The sequence below is a fragment of the Poecilia reticulata genome, linkage group LG4 (assembly GCF_000633615.1).
Source record: "Poecilia reticulata strain Guanapo linkage group LG4, Guppy_female_1.0+MT, whole genome shotgun sequence".
In the NCBI taxonomy this organism is placed as follows: domain Eukaryota; kingdom Metazoa; phylum Chordata; class Actinopteri; order Cyprinodontiformes; family Poeciliidae; genus Poecilia; species Poecilia reticulata.
The window spans coordinates 11,399,091-11,419,573 of record NC_024334.1 but is presented as its reverse complement, the minus strand read 5'-3'; the positions used below and the strand labels follow the sequence as shown (position 1 = coordinate 11,419,573).

Genomic DNA, 20,483 nt, shown 5'->3' with positions numbered 1-20,483 from the left:
TGAGAAATATGTTTATAAGTGAAATAATCTGGCAGTGAAACTAGTAGTTTTTATCTTATCAATATTGAGAAACTATTTACTTTAAAAAAAGGTCATGTCTTGCTGAAAAGTTACTAAGTAAATAAAAGAAATGTTGCAATCTTAACCGACCCAAAACCTGACCAGGCTGGTTTGATTCGGTGTCAGAAAGGAATAAAAAGTTGCGTGTTTTTTATAGTGTATGTGACCATCTGGGTTCAGTTATATTTATATTTATTAAAAGTTCATGTTGAGGTTTTCAAGTCGCACAAACACTCGGCCCTTAACGTCAGTTACAATCTGAAAAACAGGCCATCATAGAGCAGCGGGCAGTTACTGCAGGTTCCCCATCACAACATGCGAATATAAAATACTAACTAATACAAAAGCTATTGGGATGGTGTGAAGATGTGCTCAGTTTAATCCTTTAGGATACAAACTGGATACAAACTGAAAGCTTATAAAACATAAAACAAAGACCGGCGTAGAGGGGGAGATTGTTCGCTTCAGTTTATTTCTTCAATAACTGAGAGTACATTTATAACATTTAAGTTCAGCAGATGATAACAAGGCGTTGAGTCTTCTGACTGATTCCCTGATTTGTTTTCAATGTGAGCAGGTGCTCCTAAACTCTGCAAGGCACCTCAGTTGTCTCAAACATCATCGTTCAGGTCAGCTTCTTGGCACAAAGGTAAATATAATGTACTGTGCAAAAAGTCCTCAGCAGCAGGAGAAAGGAAAGCTCTTCAGGAAGTTAAAGCAAGCGATCAAGAACAGGTCCCAGATAACTCCCAACATTTCTAGAAGATTTTTTTTTTAAATAGTACAACCTAATAAAAATGTGGAATTTATATAATTTTTCTGGAATAACTGCATAAAAAAACAACCTGTGACAGGCATAAGACACAAATCTCATAGCAAAACACGATCAAGTGTGCAACAGGGGTGCTGAAATCACACCAGTTTGTATTCAGAGACAGAAAAGTGAGCTTTGATTCACAGAAATGAGTTGCATTTAATTTTATATTTCAAAATATAAAATTAAATGGCACTAAAAAACCCCAACAAATCAAAACATTGTTGTAAATGGTCCACATGTGTATTCTGTTACATAAGGCAGCATTTTAAACATCAAAACTTGCTCCTGTTGCTGGATTTCAACACAAAGAAAATAAAAAGTCTTTATCGTTTCATGATCCGGGTGAACGGCGACCTCTGCTGGCGGCAGAGATTAACACAGCCGTTCGCTTTACTCCTGAATTATACGTGAAAGGCAACCAAACATCTGATATTCCAGCAACATTTTGATGCTGAAAATGCTGCTGCGACTGTAAGACTGGTGAACGGCTCTGCAGGCATGATGAAGTTCGGAGTAGATTGCATTCAGCTGATCATAAAGTCAAGTAAAGTGGAGAAGCAGGTTTGGATAAATGCTGAGAAAAGAGAGGCAGGAAGGAAGGGAAGGTGAGGAAGGCGTGTGGAGAGGCTTATCAGAGGTTCTGCTGGAGGAAGTGCAGCAGGCTGATCTCATAATGCTCCCCGGACTCCGGACACCTGATGCTGTGGCGCTCGTTGGGATAAATCTGCAGAAACGGTAAAAGAAAAATACATTAAATGATGCGTTTGATGCACAAGGAGAAAACAAGTCCTTTCAAAACATCTGGCAGCCATTTTGGACATTCCAGCTCAGCAAGATTGTATTCAATCAATAAATGATCTCAAGTTATTTTAAACCATTTCTGCTGTTTTGTTATGTTTGTGTTTTTTGTTTACTTGAAAAATCTGAATGAAACTAATTACTTTTAAACATTTGTTCCTTCATCTTATGGTACTGCAACAAATTCAAGACCATCAAAATGAAACATTTTAAAGTATAAAATGTAAAAGTTAGAATGTGGCCTTGAAATGTTTTTGGACATCTTAGCGTTCAAAACAAAATCTACGCTACGCTAAAAAAGCAACTAAATACTGATAAATAGTGAGTTTTTTTTACACAAAAATTAACTAATTTCAAAACTCAAATTATTAATGTTTGCTGCAAATTTATGTTGGATATTTTATTGAAATGAGGCTCCAAACTTAAAACTGTTAAAAAACAAACTGGATGAACAGATGGATGGATGGAACATTTAGAAACAGGCCAATGAATCCAAATCTCTTTCCAGAATCTCTTTTGCTTTTCCAAAAACAATCTTCACTCATCCGACTCCAGATGTTCCAGAGGTTCTGATCCGGAGTCGGTCTCCGTTCCTGGTTAAAATCTTTTCTCCAGTCAAACATCAGCGCAGGTTTCATCAACGTACCTGAAGGCTGTACGGCTTTCCTGCTCGGATGAGCTGAGACACCAGGAAGTTAGTGTGGAAGAAGTGAACATTCTCGTCTAGAAACCCGTGAAGGATCAGCAGTCGGTTCGGCCTGCAACGCGCACAGAGATGCATGTCGGCCATTTTTATTTATTTACAGACTCATTAGCAGTAGCGGTTACCACTTAGTGGCATTACTGCTGGTAATATAAAACAAGCATCAGATTTACTTAATTGTCAAGCCAACCTCAAGAAAACTTGTAAAATAAAATATTTTCTGTGAAAAGTGAATAAACAGACTAAGTGAAATCTAAAAAAAAATCTCTTTCTGCATTCAAAATGGCTAAATCTGTCAGTAAGTTTTGGTGGAGTCCTGAAGCAATTAATCTGATTGTCTATTAAAATAATCATCAACTAATTTAGTCATTGATTAATTATCAACTGTAGCAAACAGACTCAAAATTTAATCGAATAAAAACACATTGAAGCAATACAGACTATATTTAATATAAAAAAAACCTTCCTGGTCTGTAAATATATTCTACCCAGAAACTAGTGACATAGTTTTAGCTTCACCTCATTCAAAGTCTGTAAAAAATAATCTCCTTTAGGTGCATTTGCTGTCCAATTATTAGTCAGATAATCAAAACTAAATCACCAGATCAGCTGTGGGCTGTATTGATAAGTTTAGCATCATTTGCTACAAATTATCAAATGTTCACTAGAGGAATATTACGATATTGCACTTCAGGCAATGAAATGTTAATTTTCTTATTTAGGAACTGAGCTGTTTATTTTGGATCTTTTAATGTATTTTCAAAATGTTTAATCAATTAATGAAAAACCTACAGAATGTGCAAATCAATAAATAGTTCATTCAGGACTCATGAGGGTAAAAATGCTCCCCCGATGAGGCTTAGGCATCAATATAATCTGCTTAGGTAAAAGTTGTTTATGAAAGCGTGAGCTGGTGTTTTATTAGGAGGTCTCACTCGTTGGGAAGTTTGTCAACATGCAGAGCGACGGAGCAAGCTTCATATCCCTTCTGGTTTTTTTCCGGCGTGTCCAGATATCGCTCCGTGTAGCCGGTGTCATACGCCATCCACAGAGTCACCGGCGCTCCGGCGACGGCGACCTGATCAACACACAAAATGAACCTGAAATCACGTCTGATTGATCCTGCATCAATTAGAGAAACGGACGGAAGACACTAAACGTTTCTGATTTCCTGCTGTCACCTTAAATATGTCCGGTCTGTGGATGAGGCCCATGAGGGAGAGAAATCCTCCGTACGACCAGCCGTGGATGGCGACGCGGCTCAGGTCCACAAACTTGTACTTGTCAGCAATATAGTGCAAACCCTCCACCTGGTCGTCAATCTCCACCAGACCCTGGATGAAGAGGAACCGATTATACTCACCGTTCTCTTCAACATCTAATTTTCTACACAGAACACTGGCAGCAGATTGGCTGGTGCAATTTTTTCAAAACAAATCTCTAAATTTGATGTAAGTAATGATTTACTAGGGCTGAAATGATTCATCAGATATTAATCGTCAACAAACTGAGTAATCAGTGTGGGGAAAAAAAATGCTATTTGCTGAAAAAATAACACAGAAATTAAGCCAAACTGTATAAAATTATATCTACAATCTACATTTAACATAAAAAAAACAGTCTTTATCTGTAAATATGTTCGACCCAGAACTCCTTACACGAGTTAATTTTTTGCTTTATCTGGTTCAAATTCTGTGGAAAAAAATAAAATAAAATCTTCATTTTGCTACTCTTTTATAATTGGCTAATCCAAAAAATAGTCCACAGATTAGCCCTACAATGCATAGATTTTAGGTCAAGCAGAAAAGACTAAGATTTTCAAATTTCTTCAAATTATCAAGTACACACTAAAGGAAGTGTTGAAATTTATGCAATGAAAGGAACAGAATAATTTTTTTGCATATTTCAATGTATTTCTAGTATTGTATAAAAAGACTTAAATGATTAACTTTAAAAAATCTGATTAATCGTTAAAATAATCGATTAATCGATCACTAAAACAAACATCAGGTTTTTGAAGTTACCATTTTATCCTTCACAGCTCCTTCAAACTTGAGTCCTCGCTGGCAGGATCCCCGCCCGTCGATGACCAGCACCACGTAACCCAGGCAAGCTAGCGTACTTAGCCGCAGGTACTTCACTCCTTTATAGGAGTTATTCACCAGCTGCACCTGGAAGGAGAGCAAAGGGTTAATTCTACAACACATCTTAATGTAGCTTTGATCAGAGTCGCTTCACTAAAATGTGCTGCAGTTTTAGTCACAGTTCAGATCCGTTTAATCACTGCAGACACAAGTTTACAATTATTTCTGCTCATATTCAGTCTTGATTAATTTTAGTTGCATTTACTGAGTGAATGAAATCAAAAATAAAATGGAAAATGAGATGATGCACTTTAATGGTTTATAACTGTTCAGGTTTGCTGGAGCTTCTCCATATCTCCCTGTATAGAATGAATTCTGAAGAAAATGAACTAGTTATGTCATCACAAACAAGAGCGTCTTCATTCAGAAATTAAATTCTCCTTTTCTACGTATATTTATCACAGTACAATCTGCGTCCTGTTTAGATTTGAGCTTTTTAATTAAGACTTAGAATTTGGTCCATTAGTAAACTGAAATGAATATATTGCAACAAGTTCTTAAATCTCTGAAACACTATTGGAATTAATAGAGGGTTGCTAGGTAACGGGCCGAGGCTTGGCTGGGGTTGCTAAGCAACGGTGCAGCGACTTTATGGAAGGTTCCTTTTCCAGACAATAAAAAAAATTAAATATGAACTTATTGCCAAAAAGCGGCTGGGTGGTTCTGTTAAGCGTTTGGAAGCAGTTGAGGCCCAAATGGAAGTAAAAAAATAAAATAAGAATTTTGTAATAGATCCTCTTTAAATCTGGATTGAGTGTACAGGATTATCTCAACAGATGAAAATAAACAGTTTTGACAATGGAGAGACTATATGCAAAACAGTTGGAAATCATCTGACATGATTAATCTAGTATTAATTTGTGGAAAAATCAAGAATAAAATGAGAGCTGATTGGTCTTCTTCCCTTTACATGTAGCTTTTTCTTTGTTCTGGCCACATATTAATATTTCAGACTAGCTGTGTACATTACAAAGGAGCCCTTCTTTGTTCTATTGATTGCAATGTTTATTTTAAAGTGGAAGAGATCAAACCTGAGGGCCACCGTAGACAAAAACAACAGTGGGATGCTTCCTTCCAGGCACCAGGTTGTTTGGTTTGTACAACATGCCGTAGAGCTCAAAGCCCGACTTCCCAGTGAAGCTAAAGATTTCTGGAGGCGGAGCATCAAAGTGGAACGCTAAAAACAAAACACAGGACGTTAAACTTCTGTCACATAGCAATATCTGCCATAAATATTAATCCTGCATTATGTTTGAGCTGAATTATCAACCATAATTAAATTAGTTTAAGATATAAAGCAGCACCAGAAGACTCCATCATGCTGGCCCAGAACTGAGGTTCTTTGTGCAGCGGGTCGCCGTCCCCGGCCAGCTTATAGATGTGAACACAGGGAGCGGTGGTCAAACTGCTGTAGTGGCTAATAAACATATCAAAGGTCTGTGTGGAGAAAGAAAGAAAAAGCTAAATTAATCACCCATAACATTTCAGATTTATTAAGAAATCAATAATTGGTTCCGGGCGATATTAAAATAAAATCCGATTTTTTTCATACACATCTGATTTTAATAATTTTTTTGTATTGTTTTCTTTTCTAAAAAAAAAGCTTCAAATCTCATAAAGTGGCTTTTATTTCAGTCATCTGTTCTGCGAGTTGTACAACAGAGCCTGGCTACAGGATTTTTTTTTTAATTAAGAGAATACAGTCATAATTATTAGCTGAATAAAGATGCATTTTTACCAGAAGAAATTAAAATTAATTTAATAAGAAAAAAATGATATGTCTTTATTCTCGTAATTAAAAGAAAACCTTTTAGCCTGGCCTTTATATTTTATATTTCATTGTCAAGATTAAAACACGCAAACAAGATGGCGACCCTGGGAGCGCTGACATCACTCTGATCTATGGAAACCAAAAGATTCCAGATTTTCCAAAAATCAAATCGTCAAAAACCATAAATCTGATTAATAAATAAAACTGATTTATCACCCAGCCCTATCTATAATCTACACAAGAACCAAACAGAAATATGTTTAACCGTTAAATGAAGCAGAGATCAGAGAACTCTACTTCTCAATTTCCTTCAAATTAAACATTTAATTATCTAAATTAACAGGTAAAATATGGCCTAATTCAAACCTCAGGCAGGAAACGTAAACCAGATAATTCATTTGTGTCAGTCGGTACCTGGCTCACTGAGCAGCTGTGGGAGAATCCGGGTTTGGTGAGTCTGACGATTTCACCCGGCGTCTCGTAGCTCACCACGTACAGGTGATGCTCCAGAGGAGAGTCTTTGGTACCCTGGAAGTAAACCAGCTTCGCCGCCTCGTCAACCCAAATCTGAGGGCTGCAAGACCGCTGCACCAAAAATCAGACAACAAGAACATCCAGAGTTTGTTACTAAAGAGCTTTGCCCTGTTAATCTAGATTAAATTTCATCATTTACATCAATTTACAGATTGGGAAGGCCTCTTTGAGAAGACACTTCCCTATATTTCACAGGTCTTGATGGAAAAATAGTTTCCACTTGGGATTGTAACAAGCAAACAATCAACTGTCAATAAATAGTTTAGTAGATCAAATTTCATCCAATCGATTAACTAACAACACCCACTCAGACCTTCTGGCTGTGATTTAGTCGCCATCCAGCAGAGGGCGCCACTTAAATGTCTTGGTGGATTAAGTATTTAATATTTTTCCTTTTTTTAGATTAAGCAACCCAATTCCTGTTTTATTTGTTTGAAAAATATGTCCAAGTTTAATAATGGGAGAAAAGAAAAAAAGTTTATTTTGAATTCATGACAGCTTAAACTGCTAAACTACTATGCACTTTTTAAAATTTATAAACTCCATGTTCCTTCTTGATGCAAGAAAAAAACAAGTTTAAAAAAAAAAAAAACAGCTGCTTATCATTTAATCAACTTTAGATCAACTCATTAACTGATAACTTGCATCCCAAGGTTGTACAAATAGCTTTACTTATTACAGGAAAATATTGACTTTATTAGCTGTAAAAGCTTGAGATGTTTACTAAAAGTTTAATTGGGGTGAAGCTTCACCTTTGCTCCATGATTGGCCAGCACCTCCCACTCCCCACTGGTCACCGTCACCTCCTCTTTAACTGGACACTTAAAATCATCTGATGGAAGAAAATGTCATATTTAAACCAGAATATTATAATGTTTCTTCTTCATAATGCTGCTGTGAGGCGTTACCTGCAGAGTGAGTGTATCCTTTGGCCCAGTCGAATTTGCCCCGCTGTAACGCTGCGGTGATCTTATACAGGTGGCAGAAGCCCGTTTTAGACTCGTTTACTGTGATGAAGGTGAACTCGTCATCAGACGTTTGGAGGAAAGGATGGAAGATGTCGTGCACCTGCAACACAAACAAACAGGGATGTTTGCGTGGATTTGTTCGATTTTTACCTGTTTGTTACCGTTAAATTCTTCAGATCAACAAATGTTAACATCTGACAGCCTAAATAAAAACTAAAGGTTGTTTTCAATGATGTTGGTGTCCGTGACATCACTGTGGATGAATATTACCTCACTCGTTTAATTCAGACACACTGGAGGGTTTACAAGCATGAATAGTCTGTTTTTTGATAAATATCTGCAATATATTTAAAGAACTATTATTTCATTTTTGTTTAATACTTTAAAATAAGGAGAGATGGAGATTTTTTTTTCCCAACAATGCATATGGATACATCTTCTTCTATAGTATGTTGGTACTTGACTATTTTATTTCCTCCACTTGAAATCACAATTGTGTCCAATAAAACTGATTTCTGACTAAAAACGTACAAACTAATCACAAAAAAAGGGAAAAAAGTAGTTAAAACACATTACTGGCTCTTTTGGGTCATTATTTTGTGGAAATTTACAGCAATTATTGCTGTAACTTACAGCAATAAACTGCTGTATTAATTAGTTATTAATAAATGTAATTTGTTATTAAATTTATTAGATATAATAAACACTTTTTTAAAGTGTTTGTTTAATCAAACACTTTTAAAAATGTTATTATATCTAATAAATTTAATAACAAATTTAAAATGTATTACTTTTTATTAAGAACCATTGTATTTCAGGAGCTGCAGACCCTCGTATAGAAGAAAATTTATCCATCCACTTCATAACATCCAAAAATGTTTAAAATCTAAAAGCAGAAATAAAATGATGGTTCTTTGAACTAATATTTTTAAATCTATTTTTCCTTTCTTTTTGCCATTAAGTTGGAAACATTCTTTCAGAAATCAGCTTTATTCGGCAGAAAAAGATTTTTAAATTCGATTTCAAGTGGAAGAAATAAAATAAAGTTATATTTCTCACAAAGATGAAGATAGAAGAAAATGTATCTGTTCACACTATTGCAAAAATGTTATATCTCTATTTTAAAATTTAAAAGCAGAAATAAAATGATGGTTCTTCAGCAGATATTTATCAAAACAAATAAAACTTAGTGTTATTCATCTGGACTGAAGGCAAAATGTCTCATTTAAAGATTAAGGCTGCAGATTCCTGATCTGAACTTTTTAAGTGTGACAGAAAATAAAATCTATAACACTAATGTTTCTTTAAGCAACGTTTAATTTTTCTGCAGTGCAGCTGTAAGACAGTCCGAGACAAATCTGTGGTCAGGAGCTCACATTGATCCAGATGTCGCTGGTTTCTCTGTAGATGATGAAGGGATGGACCGAGTCGCCCAGAGCCTCCAGGCTCTCCTGTCGTTTCGCTTCGTCCTGGTGAGCCGGGACGAAAAGCGCCGGAGGAAGCAGGACCAGCTGAAGGTTCTGCTGCCGTCGGTCCATCATGACCGCCCACGCGCTGACAGAAACGGAGAGGAAGAGCCGTGACTCGCAGCAGGAAGCTTAGCTTAAGCCGTGAAGCAAACTGAGCCACGGTTGAGTTTTACAAACTTACTATAGGCCGTCTTTTGTCCATCCGGCTCTGGTGATGTACTCGACGTTGGGAAACAGGCAGCTAAAAGGAACAGGCAACACTTTCTCCTGCGTGCTGACGATCTGAGAAAGAAAACGGCGTCACATCAGTCGAATCTTCGTCTGGACTTCTAGGTTAAACCTACAACGTAACGAGGACTCACCTTTCCAACGCTGTCTGCCCTGATTTCAGCAAGCTTCAAAGTGATTTCAGGATTGTTACTGCCTGAAAAGTAATTAAACTTTGTTACATAACCTGCCAACGGTTCTTGGCAGCAGCTTTGTGTTTTAAATGGCACATTGCTCTCTGCTGCCTTACAGCTGCAGTACTATAAAATATGTTTTTACATATTTGTTTACATTTCTGTGAATAATATGAGACAGATGATCTGAAAATATCGATATCCTCCACATACTCCATGTGCTAACATTGCCATCAAAAACAACCAATCAGAACCAGGAGGAGGGTCTTAGTGCTGTCAGTTAACCTAGCGAACGCACTGCTAATATGCTAATGACGGAAAAACAACTCACTATTACAGAAAACCGTTTATACGCCGTAATTTATTGCCTTATCAAAACAGATAAATACTGCAGCTTTAACCCCAGTAGTGCCTTTTTTTTTTTTGACAAAATGCACGTAGTAAGAAAGTAGCGTCCAGCCCACTACAAGTTTACACTTACTCAAGACAGATGCAAAAAAGGCTAGCTAGCAAGTATAGCAGTTTGTTACTGGTAGCATTAAAGCCTTGAATAAAGCCTTGATGTCTGCAAACCTTTGACTTATATACAAGTCCAATAAGAAAAAACCTAAAAAGCCACAACAAAATTTAAGATCTGTGATTTATGTATCTAAGACCAACAATTTTCTTTCACAAATTTAAGACATTTTAAGGCCTTAATTTTAGATACACACGTTTAAGGCTTTTTCAGGATGCATGGACGCCTTGTAAAAACAAGAAACAACATTGATCAAGTACCAAACAGACGCCTAGTGTTTCTTGTGTGCTTGGTTAATTAGATTCTGACCTGCCTGTATTTCCCTTGTGTAAATAAAACCTGAAAACATGACTCTGGTTCATAGACAGGAAAGTTAGTTAATCTGATAAAACCAGAGTTATTTTTGGCCTTGTACCTGCGCGTGGGTATCTGTAGACGTCGGTTTTCCGCTCCTCCAGAGCCGGAGATGGAACATGGATGATCTCCACCTTCGACTCGTCCACCTCCTCATACAGAATCTGCAGAGTTTTACCGCCATCAGGCTCTGAGTCAAAGAAAAACACAAGCAGAAAAACGTTAGGCAATCACTGAAAAGGTAATTTATTTCAGTAATTTAATTAAAAACAGATTGCAGTTGATTACACTTAGAGAAATTAATTTTCAGATTTTTATTTCTGGTTATTTTTCTGCTTCCTTTCTAAAGAATATTTTTCAAAAGGGAGGAAATATTTTCAAAAAGTGACTTTTATTTCAATCATCCTGTTAGCTGTACAGCAGAGTATTTGGGCAAGACTACGAGAATTTTTATTTAATTATGAAAATAGTCAAAATGTTAGCAGAATAACGTATTAAAATTAGGAGCAAATATTTGTTCTATAAATTTATGTATGACTTTCTCCATTTTAAATTAAAATAAATTAACTTTTCAATGATGCATTTATGACTAAAATAGAAAACTGTTCACCTCTAAATTCCTGCCAAAAATATAAATAATAAATTGAAACAAATTTGTAATTACAGTTCTGAAAACATCAAAACATTAAAAAAAACACACACAAAAAACATGATGATATTTACCTTCGCGTGCGGCTGGAGACCACCAGTAACCAGTGAAGCGATCAAACTCTTCCTGAGTGACAAACGTGGCGACCCCGGCTGATTTAGGATCGTCTTTAGGGTTATTAATACCTGCAACAACAAAAACAAAATTAAAATAACACATTTAATAAAGGAACAAAATGTGATCTGATCCAGTCCGGACCTTTATGGCAGAATGTGAGTCTCCTCTCTTCTCCGGTCTCTGTGTTTGTCACCCAAATGTCGTTGTTGTTGATGAAACCGATGAAGTTGGGGTCCCCAGGGCAGATTTTGGGGTCCATACGTGTGCCTGAATTCTGGCTCTTGATCTCTATGGGGTTCATCGGAGAAGTCTGGAAAAACACAAGCCAAACAACAAAACTGTATTTTATTTTTATCAGTAATTTACAGAAGATCAGAACTTAAAAATATCTAAACGCTGCGAGGAGAAACGAGCAAAAATAGATGACTAATTCTGCAGACAATGGAGCAGAAAAATAATTCACAATTATCCTGACGTCAGTGTGTTCAACATCACAAATGCCAATTATTTCTATATTACATTTAAGTTTCATGTCCAAACTGGAAGTTTATTTTTAGCTGCTGATGGAAAAAAGTAAAAGTAAATCAAAGTATTGATGAAAGGGGCTGAAAATAAACGCACATTACACTTTTATACTTTTATTTGTTTAAAAGAAAAAAAAACATTTTAAACAACATCTTGTTTTTATTTTATTTAGCAATTATGCTATTTTGTGTTAGCATATTAAGGTTATAGTTATAACATGACCAAATGTGAAAAAGTCTGAAGAGGTTAGAATATATTTAAAAATTTTATGTAACATTTCATTTTTGTTATATTACTATTCAACATTTGAGCCATACAAATTAAATAATTACATCTGTTTTTATTAAAATACATAATATTGTTAGAACTTTTATAAAAATCTGCCTGTTAACAGAAGTATTTATGTCAAACTATATATTGTACAAATTATTTTACATCTCTAAGGGTTACAAAGTTCAAGGACAAAGTGAGCAAAGTGCTGAGCATAAAGGCAGAAAACTGCACAGCATGTTTTCTCTACATGCTGATGAACCGAGGGAGTCCCTCCAGTGGGAAAAGCTTCAGCTGCAGCGAACAAAGCAGCAGCAGGAGTTTCCCTGGTGGCCGTAACGACCTTTTTATATCTCTATGCGCCTGCAGAAAGGAAACCTTCAGGGTGCAAAAATAAGCAGCGCTCCTTTTGACTGGAGGCATTTCCTGCTCTGTCATTACGAAGGACCCAAGGATCCGTTCATCAAATTAAATCAGTGACTGCTCTCTCAAATAAATCGCTTTTTACATTTTTACCCTGGATAATAATCTGTAAAAATGTATTTTTCCTCCAGAGTTTCTGAGCTAAATGAACTACAGATGTTTAAAATGCATCTGCAGAACCAGAACCAAACATGGAGAAGCAGCATCCAGCTTCTATGCACCACAAATCTGGATCAAACTTCCAGAAAACTGCAAAACAGCCTAAACACCGACTGCCTTTAAATCTAGACTAAAAACCCACCTGTTTGGAGTTGATTTTGAAAAATAGTTAATGAAACATTAATCAATATTTTGATGCGTAACGACACCACTTGACAAAATGTAATGCATCAAAAGCTGGCAGTGTGCCATGACTTTATAAAAACACAACGTAAAGCACTTCAAACTGCCTTGTTGCTGAAATGTGCCAGACAAATAAACCTGATTGATTGACTGATGGATAGAAATAACACCTGTCATGAAAATGAAGAAGTCTTCATGAATGTTTATGACTGATTTCATTTATTAATTACACTTTTGATGCAACTTTGAATTAAAATTCTCATTATTTACCGGATGAACCTCATAAACATTAATGACATAAAACCAAATATTTTAACTTTCCAAAGATGACGACTGCGATGCAATGGACTGGATTTCTCAGCTCCAAATAAACCCAAAGGAGTCCTGAAATTACGTATTTGTGCTTTAACTCACGATGAAAGAGTTGCTGGCGCCGTCCCGACAGTAGTACAGGCTGCTGTTGGCCTGGAACAGGAAAAGCCCGCTGGGTTGGTGGTAGTCATAGGCGGTGATGCCAGACACCCCCAAACGTTTTCTCTCTCGCAGCAGTTCCTCCTCCCGAGAGAAGCCCCCGTGGTGAGGACTGGCCTGGGGTCAGAGGTGACATAGAGCGTGACAAACCAGGCCGATCACAGCGAGGTCAGAAAGCGTTTGCTCAGAGGGTTGGAGAAAAAAAAAAAAAGAAACAGCGGGACAAGACGAGACACAGCAGCTGCTTTCTGTTTGCTCTACTTTAAAATATTTTTCATCTAACCACTTAAACTCCTTCTGTATAACATTAAAATATGTAAAAAGATGCAAATAAACAAATGAATTCCCTTTTTAAATAAGGAAAATAAACATTTTACTCCCTAAAGTGCTATAAAAACAAACATTCTTCTAACATCAACTTGTTTTTGCTGAACATTAATACAATGTAGAGTTGATCTGTTTGTTTAGTTTTTGATAAACAGATTAACAACTGAATAGCAATAAAAACAGATTTTTTAAACAGAATTTGAACTGGTTGAAGCTAAAGCTAACACTTGAGGTCTGGATAGAAAATTTCTACAAACAGGATTTTTTTTTATCTTAAATGCAAAATGTATAAACTTTTGTACAGTTTCTGTTCTGAAACTTTGTTTTGAGTCTGTATACTTCAGTTCACGATTAATCGATTACTAAATTAGTTGACGATTAATTCAATAACTGATCACAGATGTACCACCACGACCTCTCTTTACCTGAAAATGGTCCAGCATCGATTTCCATGACAAAACGAGCAGCGCGTCTTTGCGGACCTTCTTGGGAATGTCGGAGTAGAGCAAAGCATTTTCTCGGCTGGCGTAAGGCATTCCTGTCGGGAAGAAACACCAGAGATCTGTCAGATCAACTCCAGATAACGGTGGCAGAAGTTTCTAAATAAAATCTCATTTCTGTCCAGGTTTGTGAGCCTTTAACACTTAATGATTCATAATTAAGTGGTTTGACAAACACTTAAAAAACTGAAACACAATCCGACTGATTGGCCGCCGATTGCTTTGAAACATTAGACATTAAATGAAACGTTAAGAGTTTCCCGTTTCTTGCAGCAGACCGTCTGACCTCGATTAACACCGAATGGAAAAACTGAATTATGCCTACAAAGCACAAATTGTGTCCCAGTGTGTGTTCCCCATTTTCTCCAGCTGCACACAGGAAGCAGCCTGCGCGGCTCAGCGGACATGAAACGGGTTCGTAAACAGAATCAGGCCGGATTCTCTTGACGCACATGACTGGATCCACAGAACCAGCAGAAGACACCAGAACATTCAGCTTCTAGATGTATTATGGGCTTTATTTTAATGCAGTTTCTGACATTTACTTTGATTCCTATTTCAAAGGCAAACACAAAACGCTCAATATTGTAAGTTTTGTCAATTAATTTGTTGCTTTCCCTTCCTACCGAGTTCAGCCTATATGACATTCTAGGAGAACAATAATAGTTAGTGGAGCAATTTTATGTTAACAGTGGCATTTTCTCATTTTCTTTTTTTAATTATTATTTCACAAAGGTTTTCTGAGCGTCCAAAGTGTGGCCTGGGGGCCATTTCTGGCCCTCAGAGCAGCTTAACGTGGCCCCTGGATGCAGGTGAGGATTGATTTAAATGGAGACGATGCAGATGGTTTGAGATTTTCAACAACAAATATTGAAATCTTAAATCACGATAAATAAACTGTCCCAGAAATGACGGCAGTAAACGATAACACTGTTGCTTTGAGACCTTTTTCAAAGGTTCTTGCTCTCAAAGACCAATAAACTTTAATTTTGTGATGAGCTGTTAACACTAGAGCTGGAAGATATTTAAAATATTAAAAATTAATAAACAAAACAGAAATAAAACCACACACGAGCAAAACCACAAATAAAATGGATTATAATGTCTCTAAACAAACTTTACCTTCAAAAACATAATAATAACCTGAATTGAAACAATAAGTTTACTGTAATAATTTTAATTTACCATGCAGTATACTGATTTTCTTACTAAGACGCGTTCAAAATAAGTCTTTCTTCCATTATTTGTTATTATTATTTTTGCTTTCATTTTAATGAAAGCAAAATAAAATGGGCCACAAATCTCCAGTGACTTTTTACTCAAAAACAGACGTAGTCAAACCCAATAATTAAAATCAGCCAAATACAGTTAAAGGTTTTCAAAGATATTTCCTTATTTTTGTTGCTGAATAAATTGCAACAAAAATAAGGAAATAGTCCTTATTAACAATTTGTCCAACTTTGAGGCTCTTTTTGGACCTTTTTAATTAAAATAAATGTTACAATTGTTGCAGGTAAGAAGGAGTGAATTCACAAATTATTTTGTATTTTTAACTGAAAGAAATGAAAATAAACTGTGGCTCCTTGTGCAAACATTTTGGACAACAAAACAAACTGTTGCTATTTTTCTCTACCTCGATCCTATACAGAAATAAAAACCTGTTTCTGCTGGTTTGCGCTCTTACCGAGGTAGTAGATGCGATGGGAGTGCGGACTGGCCTCGTCCTTCTGGACGAACTGGAAGTCGTGCGGCGCCTTGTTGATGACCATTCCGGTGTTTTTGCGGCTGCTGTGGATGATCTTCCGCAGGCCGTCCCAGGAGTGTTTCTCCACCTGGAACTGGGTGGGATTCACGTCCTCCATCTCCACCACCTCTGTGCTGTCTGAGAGCTCATCCACTCCCGTCATGCCTGCCAGTGAGTCTCTGATGCTGCCGACACAAGAAGATTTATCTAAACACTGGATGCTGACATACCGATGCTTCCATTACCAGGCCTTTATCAATTCTCAATATGTCAGTAATTTGAAATAATGTTTCTTAAGAGGAGGACAGGAGACAGGGATGAAGGGAACTACTTTTTCTTCCGCCTGGTAAACGTGTAAAGCGTCCTGCTGCTCAGTCACTCAGACTCAATGACAGATCATAGAAGAAATCAAGCATGGAGATATTTCAGCTTGCATTTTTATAGTTGTTCATAATAATTAATGCTTTATTTCAGTAGTACCAATTTATTGTTCTTTTAGTTTGCAACAGCTTATTCTTTTAAAGATTTTTCTTTGTTGTTAAAAGAGGTTGGCTGTAGTGAATGAGGCTTCAACTTCAATGTACTTCTGAGTTTAAAATGAAGAGGGATGTCTAGTATATTTTTATGAAGCCAAGATTTTAAATAACGAAATGTTTTTTTGTTTTTTTTTAGATTTAACAGGAAAATTAAATGTTTTTGCACAAATTACCGGTATTAGATCGGTATCAGATTCAATTTTACCCAGTATCAGATTGGAAAGGAATCGGTGGTGTCGAACATCACGACTAAACATCTTTTTGAGAATCTTACCAAGAAGAGTATAAAACTAGAATCGTAAAAATGGATTGATTTGTGATACTAGAGCTGCAGCAAATGAGAATCTGAGTAATCAATTATTCTGACGATTAAACAAATGAAAAAACTGTAACATTCTGCAGATTTTTCATCAAAGCCGTTTTTATACAATATTAGAAACACGTTAAAAGATAATTTATTCTCTTTTTAAATAAGAAAATTAACATTTTATTGCTTAAAATGGAACAACAGTATTCCTTTAGTGAGAGCTTGATTATTTGCAGGTAAAAAAAAAAAAAATACTTCAAGCAACATGTGAAACGTTTCGACTATTTCTTTGTAATAACAGATTAATAATTAGATTTTAAAAAGTTGCTCAATTGGATTTTTTAAAGAATTTGAGCCACTTTAAGCAAAATCTTTTCCACTTGAGGAGTTCTGGGTGAAACATATTTACAAAGAAGGTTTTTCATCTTAAAATGCAAGTCGTAATATATTTTGTACAGTTTTTGTGTTGTTTTTTCAGCAAATTGCCTTTTTTAGCAGTTTGAATACTCCAGTTAATGATTAATCAATTACTAAATTAGTTGATTCTTATTTCCATAATTGATAATAATCCATAATTTCAGTCCTACTTAAAACAATGTAAAACAATTTATGTACGTATATTCTTTTAAATAAATGAGAAGTGGAACCAGATAAATAAAAACCTCTCACCTTTCCTGGCCGTCTTCTGTTTTGTCGTCGGTTTTCAGCCTCTTTATCTTGTGCATTAACTGTTTAACAACCTTGATCCAGATCCGACCACCTGCAAAACGAGGTGATGACATGAAAATTATAGAAACGAAATAAAAAGGCTTGTTCTGAAATAACAAGCATTTCTAAATGTTTACAGACGGAGCCTAACGGAAAGCTACTTTTGTGACACATTGGCACAGAACCAGAGCCTGATATTGGGGCTGGGCGATACAGCTTAAAAATAAAATCTGATTTTTTCATACCATATGCAACTTTAATCCGTTTTTTTTTCTCAGTTTCTTTTCTAAAACGTTCTTCTTTTTGAACTAAAATATTTTCAATCTTCTCTTCTGTGAGTTGTGCGACAGAGTATTAGGACCATGCCTTATAGTCAGAATTTGAGCAATGATAATGTAATTTTACCAGAAAAAAGTCTGAAAATTACAAGAAAAAAATGGCAAAAATGTAAACATGCGAAGAAATCAGCTCAGTTTGTGGTTCTGTCTTCAAAATAGATTCTCTTTTAAAGTCCTGCTGCTGATAATAATTTGATAACCTGTTGAAATATTTTTTCTTTTCTTATCTGTAAAACGAAAACCAAAATATAACTTTTTTTTATTTTTCATGTTGAAACTATTACTATTACTTAATTCTACTAATATTGCAACGTTATTCTGGTAATATTAACACTTTATCCTCGCATTATGTCGACTATATTCTTGTAATATTATGACTTTATTCTTGTAACTGAAATAAAAAATTTTTTAGCTTGTATTCCATCGTAAAGTTGATCTAAATTCAAAGTCCAAATAAACAGAAGCTGTAAAAAACACTTGTGGAACAAGATGGCCGCCCTGAGTGCGCTGACATCACTCTGAGAAACCCAATAAGGGCATTCGTGGGGAAAATAAATGTTCGAAGAAAATTGCCCTTCAAAAACCAAAACTGTGATTAATCAATAAAGTGGATTGATCGCCCAGCCCTACCTGATCAAATGCTGAAAACAGTGACAGTTCTCCCTAAGCTGCTTCCTGGAGGATCCAGTCCTCTTCAGTTGATCGTGCCAATGTTCTGGTTTCTCACCATGTGTGAATCAGCAGCAGCGCCCTGACAGCTTGACGTCTGTGTCACAACGGTGGTAAATATTACACTGTAACTCCATATTGTACTGCAGGATGTCTCCTGCTGCCTGTTTCTGGCCTAAATGACCTGGAAATTCAGCTTCATTTACCAAAATAAATCAGCTAAATGATTGAATTATTAACACTTTTTAAGTACATCTGAATAGGTTTAGCAAACCAATGGAAAATCTTGTTTAAGTCGAATTAAAATCCATTAAAATATTTGTAAGCATAAGTTTACATACAATTAATCTACATAATATGTTGCACTTAATGAATTGAGTTGCTGAAATGCATAAACCTTTTAGTATTACTCTCATTTATTTTTTATGGTAGGCCTCCAGAGCCTAAAATGGTTCTTAATAACTGGCTAAAAATGATTAAGAACCAATTTTTGAAGATAGATATAATTTAAAAAATGTACATTGATTGAAATTCAAATGTATGACACTAAAAGTAACAATAATACATTTTATAATCTGTTTTCTTGTCATTTTGTTTACACAATTTTCCATAGAAGGAAATATATCCATCTTCTTTTTGCAGAAGTTTTATGTTTTTCTTTACTTAATAAACTAAAAACAATTTTCAATATCTACCATTTCTCAACAAAAACTCTAAATTTTCTCTATTCAACAGATCATTTTACATTTGCAGCTCTAGGTTTTAACAAGCAGGACTGAAGACAAAAATGGTTTTTCAGGTGTTAAAGGTTACAAACTGACTACACACTCGAGTGAATATGAATAATTATGATTCATTTTTGTTGATGTAAACCTATAGTTTGTACAGAATAGAGTGTTAGATTTTAACAGTTTATCAATGTGAAACTTCCTCAGCTTTTATCCATTCTGAATTATGACATTGAAAACAATCTCAGCAGGAATATAAACTCAGTTTGACACTCCGGTAAAACTTGAAGTGACTCTCTGAGTGACAGGAAACATCTGATTGAAGGTGTCCCGTCACTAAACCATGACAAACGTTCTTATAAACCCGCTCCGGGTTCTTGAAATTTCGGTTTCGACCCAGTCAATGTATCATCAGCCGTTGAGTTTTAAGCTAGCTAGCACAACACGCACAGTTAACAGGATCAAAACAGATGGAAACGGAGTTAACGTCGTTTACACTTTCTGCCCACAGACCTTGAAAGTTTGTCTCCTCCTCTCGGTTTAGGTGTTGTGGTCCAAGTGGGGAGTCAGAGCCGAATAAGCCGATGAAGTGGGCAACTTTCCCGGAGAGCAGCTAGCCGCTCAATGCTAATACGTGAGCAACGCGGAAAGAGACGGCGAGTGGAAATCACACTGAAACCTTTACCCCGGATATATTGGGGCACGGAAATTCAGCAATGAAAAATTATTTAAAACATTTTTAAAAAAAGATTATGTCAAATACACCTTGAATTTATGATTTATTAGTCTAAATTTAAAAACAATAAGTCTACTTTTAACACAAGAAATCTTTCTTTTTTAATTAAATAATAAATCTAAGTATGACTGCTGTTGTAGTTAATGGTAATTTGAGTAATTCCCGATATAAATACCCAGCCAACACACACATGTGGAGGCCAATAGAAGAGTAGCAGCCAGGGCTGGATTTACAAGAATGTGGGCTCCTGGGCTGGGGCCATTTTGGTGCCCTAACCACTGAGGAAAAATTATTTTACTCATGCAAATTAAAGTACATTAATAGGTAGTCTACAGATCAGTAGGTGTGAATTGGTGCATTGCAAGTTTAAAGGGGTAGCATTGTGTAAAATTTGCTTTTTGAGCTTTAGATCATGTTATAATGTTACTCCCTCATCAAAAACATACCTGGAGTGTTGCCTTAATTCTTTGCATGAAAAGTAATTTAATCTCCCATGGGAACCATTCAGCTGCACAAAATCCCTGGGTGGACCCAACATCACCTTCAGGCACTGCAGT

The 20,483-nt window shown here is 36.0% G+C and overlaps 1 protein-coding gene across 2 annotated transcripts; it reads right to left on the bottom strand.

Moving 5' to 3' along the window:
* Positions 1-503: 503 nt before the first annotated feature.
* On the bottom strand, positions 504-19,869 carry LOC103463346 (dipeptidyl peptidase 9-like). 2 transcript variants are annotated; one of them, XM_008406635.2, is made up of 21 exons: positions 19,704-19,869; positions 17,417-17,507; positions 15,845-16,089; positions 14,086-14,198; positions 13,277-13,450; positions 11,444-11,612; positions 11,260-11,370; positions 10,598-10,726; positions 9,627-9,688; positions 9,446-9,546; positions 9,172-9,349; positions 7,736-7,895; positions 7,580-7,659; positions 6,708-6,878; positions 5,827-5,959; positions 5,554-5,699; positions 4,403-4,549; positions 3,560-3,712; positions 3,314-3,456; positions 2,322-2,433; positions 504-1,601 (listed from the first exon to the last, which is right to left on the bottom strand). In XM_008406635.2, exons 2-21 carry the CDS (start codon positions 17,470-17,472, stop codon positions 1,509-1,511), a joined length of 2,676 nt encoding a protein of 891 aa, XP_008404857.1. In that variant the 5' UTR covers positions 17,473-17,507; positions 19,704-19,869; the 3' UTR covers positions 504-1,508. The 2 variants fall into 2 exon arrangements, with proteins under 2 accessions (XP_008404857.1, XP_008404858.1); XM_008406636.2 differs by lacking the exon at positions 19,704-19,869 and adding an exon at positions 18,424-18,527.
* Positions 19,870-20,483: the final 614 nt, after the last annotated feature.

What these genes read in the sequence shown, in the direction of transcription:
- LOC103463346 (XM_008406635.2), bottom strand. Translation starts at nt 17,472, where the DNA reads ATGCACAAGATAAAGAGGCTGAAAACCGACGACAAAACAGAAGACGGC. An exon ending in GGGCAGACAGCGTTGGAAAG is followed by an intron (nt 9,547 to 9,626) that starts GTGAGTCCTCGT and finishes TTTCTTTCTCAG; the next exon opens with ATCGTCAGCACGCAGGAGAA. An exon ending in GAAAGCCGTACAGCCTTCAG is followed by an intron (nt 1,602 to 2,321) that starts GTACGTTGATGA and finishes CCGTTTCTGCAG; the next exon opens with ATTTATCCCAACGAGCGCCA.